General features: G+C 41.3%; 3 protein-coding genes across 6 annotated transcripts in view; 2 read left to right on the forward strand and 1 right to left on the reverse strand.

Annotated features, from left to right (window-relative positions):
• Positions 1 to 1,132: 1,132 nt before the first annotated feature.
• Positions 1,133 to 5,061, forward strand: armt1 (acidic residue methyltransferase 1). Of its 3 annotated transcripts, none has more exons than XM_031727661.2 (5): positions 1,366 to 1,650; positions 2,026 to 2,131; positions 2,225 to 2,466; positions 2,987 to 3,152; positions 3,549 to 5,061. In XM_031727661.2, the coding sequence occupies exons 1-5, from the start codon at positions 1,592 to 1,594 to the stop codon at positions 4,326 to 4,328; spliced, it is 1,353 nt and encodes a 450-aa protein (XP_031583521.1). In that variant the 5' UTR covers positions 1,366 to 1,591; the 3' UTR covers positions 4,329 to 5,061. The 3 variants fall into 3 exon arrangements, with proteins under 3 accessions (XP_039455414.1, XP_031583521.1, XP_039455413.1); XM_039599479.1 differs by lacking the exon at positions 1,366 to 1,650 and adding an exon at positions 1,660 to 1,884; XM_039599480.1 differs by lacking the exon at positions 1,366 to 1,650 and adding an exon at positions 1,133 to 1,242 and having other exon boundaries at positions 2,026 to 2,466.
• A 1,360-nt stretch (positions 5,062 to 6,421) lies between these two features.
• Positions 6,422 to 16,984, forward strand: esr1 (estrogen receptor 1). Of its 2 annotated transcripts, XM_039598991.1 has the most exons (10): positions 6,422 to 6,527; positions 7,193 to 7,618; positions 8,474 to 8,682; positions 9,497 to 9,613; positions 10,112 to 10,299; positions 10,391 to 10,544; positions 11,815 to 11,953; positions 12,946 to 13,079; positions 14,308 to 14,491; positions 14,669 to 15,005. In XM_039598991.1, exons 2-10 carry the CDS (start codon positions 7,323 to 7,325, stop codon positions 15,003 to 15,005), a joined length of 1,758 nt encoding a protein of 585 aa, XP_039454925.1. In that variant the 5' UTR covers positions 6,422 to 6,527; positions 7,193 to 7,322. The 2 variants fall into 2 exon arrangements, with proteins under 2 accessions (XP_039454925.1, XP_031583520.2); XM_031727660.2 differs by lacking the exon at positions 6,422 to 6,527 and having other exon boundaries at positions 7,182 to 7,618; positions 14,669 to 16,984.
• Positions 16,985 to 18,538: 1,554 nt separating this feature from the next.
• The window catches only part of LOC116310752 (nesprin-1-like), an 86,853-nt gene continuing 85,046 nt past the window's right edge, over positions 18,539 to 20,345 (reverse strand). Inside the window, exon 108 of the mRNA XM_039599082.1 lies at positions 18,539 to 20,033. Coding sequence (XP_039455016.1) covers positions 19,751 to 20,033 — 283 coding nt within the window. The 3' untranslated portion in view covers positions 18,539 to 19,750. The remainder of the gene's footprint in view (positions 20,034 to 20,345) is intronic.

Raw genomic sequence — 20,345 nt, forward strand, 5'->3', positions numbered from 1 at the left:
ACCGACCGCGAATTTACGTCATTACTCTGTTGCCATGTTTTGTTTGTTTTATTTTGTTGTGTTTTTTCCTGGAGTTGCTCAAACACGGCATGAGCCTATATATACAGTGCATGTAACCCTGGTTTTTTTTTGGCATACCAGAGTAAAGTGTTTCACAAGCTAAAAGTAACGTATTATATTTTGTATTATTTAGCTGTTAGTTTGATTGCTCTTCTATTACTTGCCAATTAAATTTTCCATTTTCGTTATTCATTGATTGGTTGATTTTCGTAACCTTCTTGGCTATAGATAAAGGAGTCGTTAAAAAGGGTGTCAGTAGGTCAACTTTTCTCTAAACTTTTCGGTCAATGCTTGTCTGGCAAAAAGTGATTTCCGATTTTTCTGTGTGTATTATATAGATAAAATAAAGTCTCTGCAGTTGACACCGACTCTGTGTTACTGTGTACATTATAATGAATCAAGTTATTTTTGGTCACTTAAAGTATCCTCATAGAACTGTGACGTATTTGTTACCGTTTCTTCTGCCATCTTTGCCAGATCTGTCTTGAAAAATAAATTTTTACATTTACGCCATCTCATATCAAATTATTAGGTTGAATTGTTTCATGTTCAGACTTAAAACTTATTTGTTTTTTTAAAAAGTTTATCTTGTAAGAGCAAGGATCACGTTTTGCTTTTTACCTGGTTAAATAAAGGAAATGTAGCATTTGCCAAAAAAAGATTCAGTGTTTTACATGTGTGTGTTTTTTGTTTCACATGTTGGCCGGCAAAGTAATGAAAAACACAGCTAGTTGTTATTGATGTAGAATTTAGTAAAGGTTTAAGAAGGAAGAAGAAACAATATATTAAACATATTAATATATAACATAACCCATTAATAAATCCTTTTGCCCACATTCTATATTTACTAGTATAAGCAAACATATTACACATAAAAAACGGCACTTGTATGCTTTGTTATTCTTCCACATTGTAGGCTAAATATTGATATTTGACAAGGGTCAGAAACAGGAAGTCACTGGAAACCGCAGTACCCAACCCCGCCCACTCCTCCTCCCCTTTTGCCGCCAAAAACCCTTTGGCCTTTTCTAATAGGGTGAATGAATGTCTCCATGACAATTGTTGCCCTGGACAACAAGTGATGCTCAGCGTGCTACCTCAGCAGCTCAATGCAAGGCGACAGGCGTACCAACCTTAGAGCCACCTGAGATAACACCAGCTTTGAGACCTTTGATATTTAAGGTAATACGTATTACTGAAACAGCTGATACGATTTACCGTCTTGAAAATGCAGTCTCGGCAACAGTTTGACAGGTTGTCAGCACTGTAGTTTACATGTTAACCGTTAGATGGTAGCATCGTGTCCCTCACTAAAAGCACAAGTCTGTAAGGCGCAAGCAGGAAGAAATGTATTTTTAAAAATGTAAAAATTTTCTTAGCAAAAATAAGAAGTGAACCCTGGGGGAACCTATTTCAACACGTGACTTCTGCAGAAAAGCGGACGTCACCTTTAACCTCCTAGCTATTCAAGAAACTTTGCTGTCCCAGTGCTTTTATTGATAAAGTTTGAATTTGAACCCCTGCTAACATCATGGCGGCGGATCAAACTATGCGCGGAGTTCCCCCTTCATTGTCTGCCAGAGTGGTTGGGTAGGTTGACAGCTGATTAAGCAACGTTATAGCAGAATTTTTGATAACCTGGGGATTTACGTTTCCTTATGAAAATGGGCTCGTAACGTTGGGACTGTAGAGTCCAGACTAGCAATAGCATTAGCTCCCTGCTAACTGTAAGTTGGCAGTGATGGTGTGTAGATATTCAAGCACAGGACGTTGTTTCGGTCAAACCAGAAATGTTATGGGTAAACAAAGATAAAGCATGCGAAGGTAATATCACTCCAGGGAGTATAATTTTTGTATTCCACAAAGAAAAGGCTAAGCTTACAGATGGCTTATTAGCTAGTTAACTTGCAAATCAGTGCTGCAGTATTAAAGGGAGATATTCATGGTTATATGTTTTCTCTGCAGGTCATTTGCTTATTTGACCATTAGAGACAGACTACCCACCATCCTGACCAAAGTTGTCGACACAATTCATCGCAATAAAAACAAGTTTTTTGAGGAATACGGAGAGGTAAGACCATGTTCATTCGATTGAGGCAATTATGAGGTTCACGTTAAGACTTGCGTTGGATTTTGCCAGTGCTTCCCCTTTATTTTCAACCAGGCGGGTATCCAGGCAGAGAAGCAAGCTATATCTCTGCTATCTAAGCTGAGGAATGAGCTGCAAACTGATAAGCCAGTGCTAGCACTGACAGACTGCCTACCGGACACAGATTCCTGGAACCAATACCTAGAGAGGCAGCAGAGACTGCAAGGTGACCAGGAGTCTGTCAGCTGGTTCAAGTCTCCCTGGCTTTACGTGGAGTGCTACATGTACCGTAGGATACACGAGGCGCTCTTGCTCAAGTGAGAAGCATTTATATGTTACAATGGAAGCTACTGTAGATGTAAACCCTGGGATTTTGTAATAACTTTTAGTATATTATTGAGCCGTAAATGGGGATACTTTTATATACTGACAAAACTTTGGTACTGACTGATATAGTGGTGCATAGAAAAACAAAAACACAGTGGCATTGGTTAGTGGATAAATGATTTTGACCATCAACATCAGCCTTGAGTTTCACAACCGGTGGACCTTCAGTAAATATGTTCCTCTGCCAAGGCTTGTATTTATCTCTTTGTTTGTTAGCCAGATTGAACAAAAATTAACATAACTGAATTTCATGAAACTTTATGCAAAGCTACAATAGAAGACAAGGAATCACCCACTTAGTTGTAGTGTAAATCCAGATCAGTTGCTTTGAAAATCTGGGCTCTATCTTTGGCAGAGGATATGCTCTCCAATTCCCTTTCTCATTTCTTTTTAGATTGTGTTTGTGTAGTTTTTGTACCTGTTATGATTTTATTTCTTCTTTTATTTCAGTCCTCCCATCAGTGACTTTGATGTCTTTAATGAGGGAAAGACTCAGGGCTTTACTGAGTCTTCACAGGCTGTGATGTCCTTGTGTACGTACTTGGAGGGCATCAATAACAACATAGAAGAGCTGTCTAAGAATCAGCTGTTTGAGCATTTCAGCAAACTAATGCAGGTCAGTTCAATTTATATCCTTAAAGCTATACATTTAAAAGATTCTCAGTATGTAAGTTACTATTCTTTTTTTCAATTTTGCCTTTGTATTTATTTAAATTATTTATTTATTTAAAACTTTGCTTTTTAGTATGAAAAAGTGAGTGATTCTGGCTACACCTGAGATGAATGGTCCTCTTGTGAATCCTTGTTGTGATTGGTAGCCTAATTTATGCGTCAGTCAAAAAATGTAATGCGCAGAACCTAATTTCAATCTTTTTTTAAAGATCTAATTTATTGTAACTTGTAATATAACTGCAATAAATATGGTGCATTAGTTCTTGGAGGTTTGATATTTTAGAAATATTTTACAGTAATCTGTTACTATTTACTGAATACATTTTGTGACTCTTTTAAGGTATCTCTGTGGGGAAACAAGTGTGATCTATCTATATCTGCTGGCCAAGAGAACTCCCAGAAGACCAGTCCACTAGATTCCCTCTACAGCCTCCTGCCCTTCATCCTGGTGGATGACACCAAAAGGGTATGGTCAGGTCTTATTTCTGCGCAGAGGCCAAGAGAGTCAGGGAAAACCACTGCAGACAGAGTGGACATTGTGTTAGACAATGCTGGCTTTGAGTTGGTCACTGACTTGGTCTTAGCCGACTTCCTGGTTTCCTCTGGCCTTGCACGTCAGATTCATTTTCATGGCAAATCCATCCCATGGTTTGTCTCTGACGTCACAGCTAAAGATTTTCAGTGGACCATTCGGCAGGCCATGGCAACCAATCACAAGTGGGTTTCCAAATGTGGTGTTCAGTGGCAGAGGTATTTGAAAGAGGGAATGTGGTGCTATCATGATCATCCTTTCTGGACACAGCCCCATGAGTTCTGCGACATGGCAGCCGATGCTCCTGACCTGTATACAACCCTGCAGGGAGCAGACCTAGTGCTGTTTAAAGGCGATCTCAACTACAGGAAGCTGACTGGAGACAGGTACTGGGAGCACACAGTAAGCTTCGAAACTGCACTGCGAGGCTTTGGACCTGCACCGCTGTGCAGCCTGAGAACTCTCAAGGCCAACATTCAGGTTGGTCTGCAACCGGGACAAGGGGAGAAGCTTACCTCCCAAGATCCAAGCTGGATGACTAGCGGCAAGTACGCTGTGATTCAGTTCCACAATCCAAAGTCAGAATAGTCAGGTTCAAATCAGGAACTCACTTTGATGACATGGGTTTAAAAAGAAGCTTCATAAGCAGGCGATACCTTTAAGCCACTAGACACTTAAGTTAGGGGAATTGTTAAATGCTGTTTACTAGCACTTCATCAAGTTTGATTCAGGAATTCACACAATAATTAATACTCAGTAATAATTTCATAAAAAGCCATCTCATATCAAAATTTCACATCTTGCTTTTTATCCCAAATGTGTTATAAACCATGAATTTAGTCATACTGTTTACAGGTTAATGTTGTGAGCAATTACTGAGGAAAAACTGAGTATGAATTCTATAGCAGAAACAGTTTTGCATGCGTTTGTGAGAATGATGTAAATGTAATTTATAGTTTGTTTGGTTTTTCTTTTTTGTTTTTGTTTTTGTTGTTGTTTTTCTTTTTCTTTTTTTTTGGATTCAGCTCAGGTTGTTTTACTTGTTGTGATTACAGATAGTTAAGTTCACCAAAAGCAGATCATAACATTTTTGTTATTGTTGTTGGGGCAGTGTAACAATGAGTGGCATGTGCTTGTTTTGCTTAAAATGGGAACCTGGACCTCTGTCTCCATAGATAAAAGTGGATGTCTCTTTGCACATTGTCATGTCATTTGTCACTTTCAGTAATCAACAGGTGATGTTAACTGGATCCCATAGTGCTGCTGGGTGAAAATATATATTTTGATGATTTGTTTTGATTTAATAAATCACTAACATGACTGCTCTTTTTCCTTTTGTCGTACTTTACAAGCAAGAAAAATGTTGTTTTGTGTACTAATAGCCGTTTTGTAAATCTGACCATATTGAAATGAATATATTTCAATACAGTAGATGTCTTTCTGAAAGTGCTATAAATAATTTAAGGATATAATTCCTCCACTGTAAGCTTCTTGAACACCACGTGCCAACACAGTACAGAGTAGCTGCCTAAACAGGAGAGTGTAATTTACATGTATACACAGCAAAATATAAAGACCCAGTTAACCTTAATGTTAAAATAATGAACAAATACATTTGTAAACACACAATCTCTTATAAGGTAGTCGGTTCACCAGGATTGTGACTTTAGTCTGTATTTATACGAGCGTTTTCCTGTTGACCTTTCATTTATTCAGGTCGGGTTGGACCAAGAAAAACGGCCAACAAAACAGCTGGAAATGCTGCAGTATGTGCATTACAATTCTGGATGAGCTGTAACAACACTGGCGTAATTTAGGCTGCTCTGATGCTTTGTGAATGTGGTACCTTATGAAAATGAGGCCTTATTACCGCAGGAAGCATCCTATCTTGAATCATTTAGGTGATTTAGCTGTTTCATTTCTCGCCCTTCATTTTCTTTTTTCCTGGTGTAACAATGTCTTCATTTTACTCTAGGGAAAATACAAGAAATCATCAGGGCCACTTGTTTTCCACTTGACCTGACATGTCCTGAAAATTGGGCTGTTTACACAAGAAAGATGTACCACAGAGAAAGGAAAATTAGGGCTCTGTGTCAAGTTTTCTCCCCCACTTGGTGGTAGCCATTAATTATTGCATGAGAACATGTTTGACTTTATAAATTTCTCACATAAATTACAACGTGTCTCACTTGAGTAACAAGAAGACGTGAATTCAAATGGCCCAAATAATTTTTGTGCGTCTTTCTGTCATTGACTCCGAAATTTGTAAACCGTTATTTTTTATATTTGATTTTTATCAACAGTGGTTGGTCGGTCCCTTGGCTTTGTTTATGTACACATAGTGTTCTGCTTCACCTGTGATTTGAAAAGATAAAGTGATGATTAACTGGTCGATGCTGTGGTTGTGTAACTTATATCAACCTTCCCTTAATGAAATGTGACTCAGAAGGTATCTTTTAAAATTTCTCAGAGATTCATTGCAATTTTTAACGAGAAGAAATAAATGTGAAGCATAAAAATGATTATCAATCTCTTCATTGGGGATTGATTGTGTAATTACTGGCTGTCAGAGAGAGATTTGACCTCCTGCTTTGTTTGCTGTGTTATGGTGACCTGGCACTTAAACGCACCACGGTTATCGATTTGGCTGTATCTTTAATTTGTTTATCCTTTTTTTCAAACCTTTCCACTGTTCCCATTGTGTCCAATGAGCTCAACTAGATCCCTGTGAGGCAAGCAGAGCCAGTGCATTGTACAGCACATATGAGGATGCTTCGTTTGTAAGTGGTGAGTAGTAGTGTAGTAGTGGTAGATTGTGGTTTTCGTTCAGCCTCTGCTGTTGTTGTTATTGTTGTTGTTGTAAACTGTCCACAGTGATTTCTTTAAATCTCACTGTAAATAGACTGGCAGTACATCACATCTGTCCTGTGCTGCTATCGGCTGAGCAAATAATGAATATGCAGTCAACTTTTCTCAGCAAACCAGGTGCAACCAGTGACAATTCTTCCATATTACACAAATGACGAGTGGGAACTGTGGCACGCACGAGAAGACACGAGTTGTTTGTGAATCACTATTTTTTTTTCCATCTGTCCCACCAGCCTTTCTCCCTCTCACGCTTTAGTGAAGATGTATTAGAAAAGAAGGAGATGCTTTGCTGACAAAAAAATAAAATAAAATAAGGGAAGAGTCGTTTAAAACTCTTTTTCTTTTGTTCTTTTGGAGCTTAGTGACCAGAAGCTGAAGGCAGACAAAAAAAAGCTGAATAACAGTGGAGCTTTCAAGTTGTCTGACAAGCTTTGTTGGAGAGAAGAGACCCAGAGAGCAAGTGAGGGGGAAAAAAAATAAAGAGAGGGAGAGCAACACTCCTCTCCACTCCCCCTCCCAACAAATGGGAGAGCCAGTCTAAATCATGTTGCTTATCACTGCTGTTGTGCTGTGATGTTGCTCAGGCAGAGCCCAGCGCAGAGCAGACAGCCGTGCGGACCAGTACTCAGACCCAGGGACAGCCCAGCCTCCTCAGAGCTGGAGCCCCACTCTCCAACTCGCGTCTCGCCATCGCTGCGTTCCCCCCTCAACGACATGTACCCCGAAGAGAGCCGGGGGTCTGGAGGGGTAGCCACTGTGGACTTCCTGGAAGGGACTTATGACTATGCCGCCCCCACCCCTGCCCCGACTCCTCTTTACAGCCACTCCACCACTGGCTGCTACTCGGCTCCTCTGGACGCTCACGGACCACTGTCCGATGGCAGTCTTCAGTCCCTGGGCAGTGGGCCGACCAGTCCACTTGTGTTTGTGCCCTCCAGCCCACGGCTGAGCCCCTTTATGCACCCGCCCAGCCACCACTATCTGGAAACCACTTCAACACCCGTCTACAGGTGAGGAAATGCAGTTTGTTTTTTTCTGGTGGAGAAAAGTGACAGGAAAAAAGTGAATGAAATTATCACCCCCTGCTGACATATTTAGTTATTTGCCTGGCAATGGTACTACCAGGGCTTGGTTTCAATTGTTTGGTCAGTTGTGTTTGTGCAAAAGTTTGGTGATTATGCAAGCGTAATATGATAAGTACAGTCAAAACCAGTTCATCAGGTGTGCTGCTTCAGTGCGACTGCTGTAGCTGCCTCTATCATGTCTTCATTATAAATTTTAGGTGACTATACCACAAAGAAAATAATTTTGTCGGTGTTTTCTGCCATTTATTTATTTAATTGGTGTGTTCTAAAAGGGGGCAGCAGAGCAAAATATTACTGGAAAACTAAATTCAGAATTTGTAATTAGTGAATTATGGCAGTTGGGTCCTCTAAATGCCATTATAACATAACAATTATATAACCACATTGTTTTTATTCTCTTGCTTTATACAAAACATAACTATTATCTCTGAGGAAAGGATCAAGCTTTGTCCTGGTCTCTAATTCCAGAGATTAAGGACTTTGTTAAGGACCTTGAAAAGGGAACAATACGTAAGAACAACAGAAGCACACATGTAGTTTGTTTCCTGCCTCAGGTGAAAAATAAAACTCTGCTCCTGCTGTCAGCTGCTGTCGTATTAAAGTCGTTCTGATAAGATTTGATTAATCACTAAATGACTTGCCTAACATTTTCAGGGAAAAGAAAAGGTTCCATTTTTTGGCAAAAATATCCAGATTTATTATGTGATTAACTCTGCGACTGAGCTTTATCTTTATGAAAACAAAAGAAATTACCAAATTAAAATTCATGGCCCGTTGCAGGTCCAGCCACCAGCCGGTCCCCAGAGAGGACCAGTGTGGTACCCGTGACGAGGCATACAGCGTGGGCGAGTTGGGAGCTGGAGCTGGGGGGTTTGAAATGACCAAAGACACGCGTTTCTGCGCTGTGTGCAGTGACTACGCGTCTGGATACCACTATGGGGTGTGGTCTTGTGAGGGCTGCAAGGCCTTCTTCAAGAGGAGCATCCAGGGTAGGTAGTCTGTCTGTTATATCTGTTTGTCATCAGTGGACATAAAGGGATTGCGCTATATTTTGTGAAACACTGCAGATTAACTACAGTTGATTAAATTAGGAAGCTGTCTAAATCACAGGCTTTATTGTGTCTGTCATACAAAATAACAGTATTAAAGAACACAGTGCACTAAAGTAATTGGCTTCTTAGCTTTGAGTGCTATCAAGCAGAAAAGACATAGTGTCCTGTCCTTCAGCCAAAGAAATTAAATATGGGTTAATTTAAGACATGGGGAAATCTAAAGAACATTCCTGACAGGAAGTTTGGATGTTGTTGGCTCATTTTACAGAAGTGAACGACCTGTAATGTTTACAGAAAAATAAGCAGCCTAATTGGAGTTGAATGCTGTTGGGTTAAAGGAGGAGACGGAGGGAGGACGGATGTCAGACAGTGGACATTGTGAAACTGAGAGGGAGCACAATTTAGGTTTCAGTCCATTTATTTATTTTCATTTTGAAAACAGTTGTCTCACAAACTCTTTGTGCTGTTGCCCCTGTGTGTGCAAACCAAAACTCGGTGTGCTTGGTGGCTGTGTCATGTTTATGATTTGATGCGGTTTGTGCATTGATGCAAAGTCGTGCAATGAAAGAGCGCTCAAGAAGAAACCAATTGTCTCCATGGCAATGACAAAGCCAAGATGCCAAGTTTTAATTTGCTCCATCTCAGATTCATTTAGAATGGAGAATAGAGTGTTCCTGGCTACTAAATAACCTAAATCTGAACTGCACACTGAAGTGGGTAGCTGAAAGTAATAGATTTTCTTTCATCTCAGGTCACAATGACTATATGTGCCCAGCGACAAATCAGTGCACCATTGACAAGAATCGGAGGAAGAGCTGCCAGGCTTGCCGTCTTAGGAAGTGCTACGAAGTGGGCATGATGAAAGGAGGTGAGCGTGAACACCAGCAGAAGAAAGATTCTCCACCTTTTGCACTTTTTAATTTTTTGTAAAATTGTGTAAAGAAATTCTATTAATAATTTTTTTTTAACAAAAATGTACAAAAAATTTACAAATTTAAAAACTGATTGTCTTGCTGTGGAAAAAAACCTGGCACAAACATGAGGCTGCTGTTGGATCCAGATAAGCTTGAGACTAACTTTAACATGACCTTGAAGAGATTTCCTCTTAAGGAGTACAACTGCTCAGTCACATGTTTGTTTTCATACTTCCTGAATCACTCAGCAGTCCAAAAGAATCTGCGCATCTGTGGTAAGACATGTGGCAGAACATGAAGTTATTTTTGAACAATGTGGGGGAAAGAGTGAAGTGATTTATCTACACACCCATGAGTTCTTGTTTGTATTTATTTTTTTATCGTTCATTTCCTGACTTTTCCCCCCCTTTTTTTGTATCATGATGTTATTTCATCCTTGGTCTGTCCTCAAGGTATGCGTAAGGACCGTGGACGTGTTTTGCGGCGTGAAAAACGACGGGCCTGCGACAGAGACAAACCAGCCAAAGACCTGCCACACACAAGGGCGTCCCCTCAGGATGGAAGGAAGCGTGCAATGAGCAGCAGCAGTACAAGTGGTGGAGGAGGAAGATCCTCCTTAAATAACATGCCTCCTGATCAGGTAAGGAAATAGTGAACATCTACAGCAGGTTTTTATTAAAGTCCACTATCAGGTTTTATTGATTTAGGGGGAAATTTTGATTGTCATCCAGGTGCTCCTCCTGCTCCAGGGTGCTGAGCCTCCAATCCTGTGCTCTCGTCAGAAGATGAGTCGACCCTACACAGAGGTCACCATAATGACCCTACTCACCAGCATGGCCGACAAGGAGCTGGTTCACATGATCACCTGGGCCAAGAAGCTTCCAGGTAGGAATGAATCTAAAGTATAATAGCAGAGAAGAATGTAAAGAAGCAACAACTAAGAATTAAGACAAGAGCAGCAATAGACAGTATCTAGAGGGTGTTCATAGAATGGCTGTGTTAGTTTACCAGATACATCTTAGCCTGAAGTCTTCTTTGACTCTTTCTTTAGGATATGCCAAGGACCAACAAAAGTCCTCTCTGTAAGGGGAAGAAAAAATATTACAGCACTATAATCATTTAGATGTCTAACAGGCCCTGAAACTATGGCTTACATCACAAAATGACAAATGAGCACACATAAAAGGATCAGGTGTAGTTGTCTGTGTATGGCAAAGTGATGCCTTCAGGGTCTATTTTAATAAAATGTTTCCAGTAATCATGCAAGTGCTACAGTATCCTATTGTTTATTGTTAAATAGTTGTAGCGAATTAGTCTACAGCATGTCCATGCACGTGAAGTCCCATGCGAAGTATGTGCGCCATTTCTTTGGAGCATCATGACATCTAATAAAAAATCTTGGAAATAGTCGCTTAATCGTGCACAGATGTAATGTGTGACGGAAGTTGCAGTCGTGTGTGTGTTGTTGTCAATTTGACTTCTTAGGAAACAGCGAAGAGATGGGAGACCTCTGTAGTAAAAGTACACATAAGCCCCCCACACAAATACAGAGCCATTACAGAAATAGTAGTTACAGTCATCACCTTTGAGAGGATTGTTTGGTCAATCTGCAGGCACCCCATAGAGCCTAAATGCAGTATAAGACACATCACCCTTTTTACATGAGCTCTCACACACACACAAACCTGGCAGGGAGATTTAAAACCCAGCTTTTGAGGCATTACAACCTTGTGTGTCACTAAAAGCCCAAAGATACCCAACTTTAATTGCAAGAGGTTCCAAACATTGTACAGGGGGGGACAATGGGGGAGGATGGCTGTAATTATATATGAATTTAACCCAGCTGATTGCCAGCGATAAGGCTTCTTTTGTGAGCAGAGATTGCAGATGATTTATTCAAGTAGATTTTCTCTGGCTTAAAACAAGAGTGTGGATATTTGTTTAATCATTTTTGAGTGGGTTGAAGGTGAGCAGGTGACATTAATATTCTATTACTTGTCCTGGTTAAAAAACACAGATATTCTGAGTAGTCTTATCTACTTTTTTTAAAATTTCTGATACACTCAGAAGTGTTAAATCTGCTGGGTGTGGTTGAGATTCCCTGCATGGCATCAAAAATTCTCATCATGGTATGCTTTGTATTTTGTGTTTCTAGGTTTTCTGCAGCTGTCTCTTCACGATCAGGTGCTGCTGCTGGAGAGCTCGTGGCTGGAGGTGCTGATGATTGGGCTCATTTGGAGGTCCATCCAGTGTCCCGGCAAACTCATCTTCGCACAGGACCTCATCCTGGACAGGTAGCGGGGGATACTTCCCTAATTTTCACCTTTGTATCCTTTCTCATCTCGCTGTCCCTGCTATTCCGACCTATTTCTCTTTCTTTCTCTATCTCAGACACATCTTAAGGGTGATACATCAGCATTGTAAATTTTCCATTTCACACTTTGCCAGGCATTGTGCCATCCCAACACGTCTGTCACACGGTGAAAGACTAATTACATGTTCCCCATGGAGAGGAGAGCAGCCTCTTTCCTACCTGAAATACCCCGTCATCATTACAGTGCTGAGCTTGCAGCCAGGAAAGAGATTTAATCAAACCCTCAATGCAAGGAATGATGGAAAATGAAGAAAGATGGAGTGAGAGATGACAGCGAGAGAGAGAGCTAAATGATGAACAGAGAGGACGAGAAAATAGAGATACGGGGGAGACACGCCTGTTTTCTGCTTTGCAGGCACAGCCTGTTCCCTCCATTTCCCGCCATGTTAAGAGTAAACAAGCTGGCCAAACCACAGTATCTACCTCAGAGAAAAAGTGAGAGGCAGAGACAGATCGAGGGATGAGGGAGACATGCGGGCAGACAGAGCTTTTACCCTCTGATGTGCCTGATGGTCCCATTTGATTCAAAAGTGTATTAGAGAGTATTATCTCTAAAACCTGGTCCCTGTATGAGTGTCCTCTCCAATTGGACTTGATGACTAAAATGCTGTAGGACCGGGGTTGGCAAATTCCCTCGGCTCTGTGCCATCCAACTTTATCTTGCACTCCGGCCACATTATCCATCTTTCCATCACCTTTCAACTGTGTCGACAAATGGAGCCTTGCAGCCATTCAGTCCATTAGTTGTTTATCTGGTCGCTTGTTTGATAGTTTGATGCGTCTCTTCTCCTTCTGCACTAAAGTGGTGATCTGTTTTTGTTAAAATGTGACTTTTTGGGTAACTTGTGTTATCTTGATATTGTTTTTTTTAAGTTCTTCCTTTATGACACATTAATTCATTCTGCTGTCCAGGAATGAAGGCACCTGTGTCGAGGGCATGGCCGAGATCTTCGACATGCTGCTGGCCACAGCGTCCCGCTTCCGGGTGCTCAAGCTCAAACCTGAGGAGTTTGTCTGTCTCAAAGCTATCATTTTGCTAAACTCTGGTAAGACACCATGTTAACGTGACCTCCTTGTGAAATCATTTCAAAGAGAGAGAGAGACCAAACTGATACCTGAAAACATCGAGGACACTTCACAAATAAAAGGATGCGCTCCCTAGTTCATTTATTTATTTATTTTCTAATATCCACTCAGTTTTGTTCACAAGCACGCCACACCAGAGGTTTGTGTCTCTGCTCCTGAGAGTAAATATTGAACAGTGTCAAACTACACCCACAGAGGTAAAGCTTTCAGCGCTGCGCAGACAGATTAGACGAACAGAGCGTTCTGGAGAGATCTGTACCGTCAATAACCGTTAGCTGTTCCCATGACAACATGAGACGGCACAGAGGGCTGTGTTTGCCCCGGAGATTGAGGTATTCTATACGAGAAGTCTGAAATACCAGTGAAATGACACTACTGGCTCAGCTGCTGGAGCGGGATGAACTTTCAATTACTGAGATTGCCGTGCGTCATCTTAAGCATGTGGATCAGATCCTTTCTCAAATAAAAATTTAGACATTTCTTCATTGTAAGAAAGCTGAGTATTGTTAAGGAAGCTCTATAATTTTCTTCTTGGACTCAACTAGAGGAGCCACGCCTCGATCTGAAACGAGCTGTTTTAGCGCGTCTTCCTTTAATGCTACAGTCACACTGGGGAAAACAGCGGATGAAGACTGCGGCACAGTAACCAAAATTATTGTGGCGGCGTGCAATGATCTCATGATTTTGTTGCCTTTGAAATGGTTGGGGTCCAGATCCTGGACCACTCGTAGGCGTTGGCGTGTTGCTTTTAAGACGGCAATAAAACCTCAACAACATGCAGTCAGTCTGCTATCAGTTTGCTACTGAATGGGGTTGAGTCGGCGGTGACATGCAATCTGTGATAACACAGCAATTAACTTTCAATTCAGCTTTATTTATATCAAGCCAAATCTCAACAACAGTTGCCTTTTAAGGTGCTTTATATTGTAAGATAAAGACAAACAAAGCTGTGTGCCTGAGATGACCAGAGATATCTTGTCTCACTGATGACGTCATATGAAATGAACAGTAGAAAAAACTGAACCTCTAAAACGGAGCGTTTAAGCTTACAGTGACATCCTTATTTAAACTTTTCTGTGTTTTTTGTGAATATTGCAAGAAAAACATGTTTGAAAACATTAGTTCAAGAGAAAAAATGAGCATTAGACAGAAAGTTGGCAGCGAGCTGATAATGTCTTGGTCTCTTAGGTGCCTTTTCTTTCTGCACTGGCACAATGGAGCCCCTTCACGACAGCGTGGCAGTGCAACACATGCTGGACACCATTACTGATGCGCTCATATTTCATATCAGCCATTTGGGATGCTCGGCTCAGCAGCAGTCAAGAAGACAGGCCCAGCTGCTCCTGCTGCTCTCCCACATCAGGCACATGAGGTAGAACTCAAAACACTGTGAGAAAATTTCAAGTTTCAGTCGCCCTAATGTGATGACGGTAATAGTGTGAGGAAGGTTTTAAACACATTGTAAAATCTAACAAAGACTCTAGGTTGCAGAATGCAGTGTTAGAAAGCAGGTGAGGTTACCATCTCTCTTTGGTTACACTCCCTGCAGCAACAAAGGCATGGAGCACCTCTACAGCATGAAGTGCAAGAACAAAGTGCCTCTGTACGACCTGCTGCTGGAGATGCTGGATGCTCACCGCATCCATCGCCCAGTCAAACCATCTCAGTCCTGGTCCCAGGGTGACAGAGACTCTCCCACCGCCAGCAGCACCAGCAGCAGCGGCGGGGGTGGCGGCGATGATGAAGGCGCCTCCTCGGCCGGTTCCAGTTCAGGACCTCAAGGCAGCCATGAGAGCCCGAGGCGTGAGAACCTGAGCAGAGCGCCCACAGGTCCAGGTGTCCTGCAGTACAGGGGGTCCCATTCCGACTGCACCCGCATCCCATGAACCGAGCAGCACGCGAAGGTTTAAAGTCATTTTTATGGATGGTTTGTGTAGAGAATTTTAAAAAAGGGGTTTGTGAATTAAAGATGGTGGTTATATTCGAGTTTGCATGAGAGAATATTTATAAATGAGGTGATTTTTGTAGCTGTTTAGTGAGAACCTTCTCATTGGAACTGCACAGCAGTCTGAATTTCAGTGCTGTCAGCCTTGTACGCTGCCTTTAATGATATCTGTGATTTTCAATCAGCTTTCCAGTACCGCTTATCATTTCCAAAACAGCAGATGTTTAATGTGGTGCTCTGTTAGTTACGGTGATTTCAAACAATGAGCAGCTAATCTTTCTGTTTATTCGCCTCGACCAAAGTGCACTTCCTCTGTGATTTAAGAGGCTGATGGGCATTATTTTTTACATTTTTTCATATAAAGGAAATAAAAGAGAAAGAATTACACAGGAAATGATGGTAAAACTAGTTCAAATGAACGTGGAATTCGTTGTGCTTAGATGCCGGCATCGTTAAAAAAATAGATATCAGGTAATGTGGGTGAGCGCACCCAATTTTTTCTCAGATATATCTGAGAAAAAATATTTTAGTGATGGCAATTTTGAAGTGAGGAGTGGGAGAGGATGTATCTGTTGAATTTTAAGTTGGCAGAAATTGTGCGATCAAGTCCTAAATATCAGTTGGCTGTTTGTTGGGTAACGTCTGTGTACAGGAGGATTGTTCTCTGTGCTAACCTACGTCAAATCCTTTTTCCCTACTCTGTTATGTGGCCGTCTGTGTTCCCTGTGCACGTGTGTGGTTAGCAGAGAGACTACACGCTGAAACAGGTAATAATGGTGTTAAAAAAAGAAGTCTCCAAAATGAATATATGTCAACCTAATTTCTGTTTAAATTGGCTGAATTGGATGCAGCTGAAGAAAGAAAACACCTAAAAAGAAGTTTATCAGATTTTTTTTTTCTTTTAGTTGCCTTACAAATTCCCGAGGTCACGTATTCGAACTGTTTTTGGGTCTGACTAACAGCCTGAAATGGTTTCAACACACAGTGAGGACAAATTTAACAGCCAGCTTGCCAACTTTAGATTAGCTGCAACAGTGCAGTCAGACTGGGGGTTGTTTAGCCTCTGACTAATTTGCTATAACATGTCACTCAACTTTTTAGGCTTAAAATCTTGCATCAGATTAAATGCACATTTTGGACTGCATAGAATATACCAATATACGTTATATATTGGTTGCACTGTGCAAAAGTCTTGATTCAACCCTCGTTTGTTTTTATTTTGCTAGGAAAATGAGAAATAGATGCAGGGATTTGTTGAAACCTGTGAAAACAAGCATAAAAATACAGTATATAAGGTAAAAACAGAGTTTGTACAGATGTAATGAGCTTGAAAGTCAAGATTTGGTCTAACCACGTTTATTTTTTAAAGCAGCCTTAACTGGCTTAGGCAAACTTTCTTGTGATTTCTTTAAGTAGTTTTCAGGAATAGTTTTCTAGGCTCCTTGAAGGACATTCAAAGCTCTTCTTTGGATGTTGGCTGCTTTTTGTTCTCTTGTCTATGAAGACGACCCAGCACTGCTTTGATAATGTTAAGGTCCGGGCTCAGGGGAGAGACGCTTTCCAGATAGTATCAATCCCTTATGTTACTTTTGTGCATTCACAATTCTTTCAATTTTGAGAAGATCTCCGACCCCACTGGCTGAAATGCAGCCCCAAAACCCTGACAGAACGTCCACTCACACTCTCTGTTGTTCCTCTCTCCTGACCTTCTCTGCACATATTTAAAATGCATTGAACCAAAAGTTTAAAGTTTGGGTTTATCAGCTCTTTTATCAGAAGGACTTCACTTTCCCTTACTGTTCATCTGCTATTCAGATGAACAGTAAGCGATCGTGGCTCAAGAGTTGGGAGTTCGCCTTGTAAACGGAAGGTTACCGGTTCGAGCCCCGGCTCGGACAGTCTCGGTCGTTGTGTCCTTGGGCAAGACACTTCACCCGTTGCCTACTGGTGGTGGTCAGAGGGCCCGGTGGCGCCAGTGTCCGGCAGCCTCGCCTCTGTCAGTGCGCCCCAGGGTGGCTGTGGCTACAATGTAGCTTACCATCACCAGTGCGTGAATGGGTGGATGACTGGATATGTAAAGCGCTTTGGGGTCCTTAGGGACCAGAAAGGCGCTATATAAATACAGGCCATTTACCATTTACCATAGAACTATTACTTCTTCTTTTGTCCTCCAGTTTTTAAGTTTCCTGAATTTTGCAAACCCTGCTGGGTAAGTTTTTGGGAAATAGCTCTTTGGGAATCACCTTGTTGGTGCCAAAATACTATTGTGTGCCTGTCAAACTGTGGTATTCTTGGTAGATTTGGCTAAAGAAATGGGAACAAATGATGATTAAACTTTGGCAACAGGATGCTAGCAACAAAGTTCAGGGGATTTTAAAAGTGCTGCTTTGCTAAATTGTCTGTACTGTTTAGACACAGCACTGGTCCATCCCTTGAGTTAGGTGCCTTTTTTATGCTTAATTGATTTATAGGTTAGTGTTAAAGAACCAATTTCCAAAGAAAAATTGAAAGACCTTCAGAAAGGTCAGAAAACTGAAATTACAAGGAAGTTTGGCTCCTTGGAAGCACAGGCGATGCAAGACTTCTGTACATGACACTGTAGATTAGTGTAAAAATGTCTTGCACAGGACCTGGAACCCAGGTCAACACATTTTTTTAAAACACAATGAGATCATTTTTCAAATGAGCTTTTGGTGACTTCTTGTTTGCACCATCATTGGCGGTTTCAGTGTATGAGGCCCCGGCTCTGCCTGCTTCCTTCCTTCCTCTCTTTCTCTCTACGTTAATAAAGCCAATGCACACAGCAATCTGCTCACTAGGTGTACCTTTCTCTTAACTTTGTTTGCAGTCACACTGCATCTGATTAACTGCACACAGTCACACTTGGGAAGCAGGGACGAGTCCGTATTTGACACCTTTTGCTCAACTGATGGTTTGCTAGTTGCGTTTTTAACGAATTGTTTTATTAATCCAGTTGCATTTGGGGGACATGAAATGTTTTTACCCAGCCTTTAGTTTTTTGATGCAAAAAATAAGTACTTTAACACAGGAGCCAAGCTGACTCCAGAAAAAATAAAGAATAAAAAATTAAAGTGAGTGAATCTGGGATCAAAACACAGCTTCTGTAGCGATAGATACGAGTCTGGCTGCTATTCTGTGTGCTTTCAATGCAAAACACTGCCAGCTCAAACATGAAATTACCTGCAACCTGTGATGAGTGGAAACTGGAGGCAATTAAAATTTATGTTGCCAGGGGAGAAGCATTAAAAAAAGAGGCAGCTGCAGATTTGTGTCATTTGAGAGATGTGTGGAAAGCCTCCACACAGGATCAGAACATCAGATTTGGAAGTGTAAATCCAGCCAAATCTGCCTTGACTGTTGTTTGTTTACTGTGCATACAAATAAAAGCAACAAGTATTGTTCATCACCGCCTTTCTCCTGACTTGATTTTCTCCAAACCAAAATCCACAGAAGTAAATATTTCATGTTTTATTACTTGCAAAGAGGGTATTCTCCATGAAGTTGGCATTAGCAAACTGTACATACATAAATAACCATTTTCATATTTAATTTTTTTTTTAAACAGATTCAGATGTCTCATCACCGCAGAATAATAATCGCAGTTATTACAAAGCACACTATTTCATGTCACAGCTGTCTACTAAAACTACCAGTGATTGTTTGGCCTTCGTAAAAGCGAGAGACTTTCAAGTGCATGCTCAAACTGAAAGATAAAAAAATAACTGCCTGTACTCAAAGGCATTTCAAACAATGATATACAAATGAGAGCTCTTCTTCTTTTTTTTCATTTTTGTCCCAGTTGATAAAAAACTAAAATTAAAAAAAAAAAAAAAAAGTACAAGCCTTGGCTTTTGGAGAAAGAAGTCTGCCATCTTGGCTGGAGGGCATCAGTGCAGTACCTTCAGACAGTGCTCGTGTCAGTGCTTTACGTGCAGGTTTTAGACTTCATTTCCAAATTGACAGGCTGGTCCTTCTGAAACGAGTCATCCTGGAGAAAAATACTTCTGCTGACCTGATTCTGTGCGGTTTCGGTCATTTTTTTTCCTCAGTCGATGTTCAAACGTGAGTCTGAAACTAATCTCTTCACACCCGAGGCTGTGAATAATCTGCTACTCCGACGGCAAGCCTGCTCTTAAAATTTACAATATCCCCCCCACTCACAGTGGGGCTTCAGCTTAATCGATGCTAACAATCTAGTAACAGATTGAACACTAAATAAATAGTAGCAGCACTTGATATAATGGACAAAAATGCACAGTCGACTTTGGCTCCCAACATACAGTATATAAATAGTGCTTTGTTTTTCAATGATTTCGCAGGTTTCTCCAGAAACCTTAAAAATAAAATACATATTTAAGTTAAAACGACATGAAATATTTTTTTTTGGGGGGGGGGGGTATCCAGAGTGTTGTTGTTTGTTTGTTTTTTTAAAGGGTTGAGGTGACTCAGGTGAGTGGGTGGGTGTGCAATGTTTAGTGAGAGCAGTCTTCGTATCACCTCTGAAATACTTCATAATACAGCTCGCTCCCCAGCGAGGGGGAAGAGTTTGTTCCTTTAGGGCACAGGGTGAAGAGGAAACATTCACATGAGTCAGTGGAGTCCTTGGCAAAGCAGTAGGTAGATTTAAAAAAATAAAAATAAATAAATACAAAAATCAGCTGCTCCTCATATGGGCGGAGGTCCGTTGGTGTAGCGCAGCATGGGATGGAAGGAGCGGGCGAAGTTGTTGGCGTGGTGGCAGCTGTAGTCCTCCTCCGTCATGGGAACCAGACAGGCCAGGCCGATGAGGAGCAGGAGGAGCAAGTGGACGGGGAGCGCTGCCCTGAGGACCCGCAGCAGGAAGGACTTATCCTTTGTGGAGGAGGAGGAGGAGGAAGCTGATAAAGTGACGTCTGAGAGGTCAGAACGGGAGGAAACGCAGCCAGCGGCGCCTGGTGAGCTGCTCCGGCTGCAGGAAGACCCAGACAAAAATTAAACACTGCAGAGAGCGGGGCTCAGATCACTAGTTGTTGGGGGTTTTTTTTTTTAATTTTGTGCCAAAACTGCTTTATAGTGAAAAATGCTCCGACTTCATGAGACTATGAATTAATGTTTAATATTGCAGATTCATTTAAAATGCCTGGAAAGGATCTGAATAGCAGAAAATTGTCTCGTTAAGCTGTTCATCTGTCAAACACTCTACTCGTGTTGATTTTTAGCTTTTAGTTGCTAGTTGAAAGAAAAAAGACATCAGGGGAACTGCGGCGGGCATTTTTCACTG

This window comes from Oreochromis aureus, linkage group 15 (genome assembly GCF_013358895.1).
Source record: "Oreochromis aureus strain Israel breed Guangdong linkage group 15, ZZ_aureus, whole genome shotgun sequence".
NCBI lineage: Eukaryota > Metazoa > Chordata > Actinopteri > Cichliformes > Cichlidae > Oreochromis > Oreochromis aureus.

Bases quoted from the DNA above. Each gene is read 5' to 3' on its own strand.
- armt1 (XM_031727661.2), top strand. From the start codon at position 1,592: ATGGCGGCGGATCAAACTATGCGCGGAGTTCCCCCTTCATTGTCTGCC. The intron at 2,467-2,986 runs GTGAGAAGCATT...CTTTTATTTCAG, and splicing joins CACGAGGCGCTCTTGCTCAA to TCCTCCCATCAGTGACTTTG. The intron at 3,153-3,548 runs GTCAGTTCAATT...GACTCTTTTAAG, and splicing joins ATTTCAGCAAACTAATGCAG to GTATCTCTGTGGGGAAACAA.
- esr1 (XM_031727660.2), top strand. From the start codon at position 7,182: ATGTTGCTCAGGCAGAGCCCAGCGCAGAGCAGACAGCCGTGCGGACCA. The intron at 8,683-9,496 runs GTAGGTAGTCTG...CTTTCATCTCAG, and splicing joins CTTCAAGAGGAGCATCCAGG to GTCACAATGACTATATGTGC. The intron at 9,614-10,111 runs GTGAGCGTGAAC...TCTGTCCTCAAG, and splicing joins AGTGGGCATGATGAAAGGAG to GTATGCGTAAGGACCGTGGA.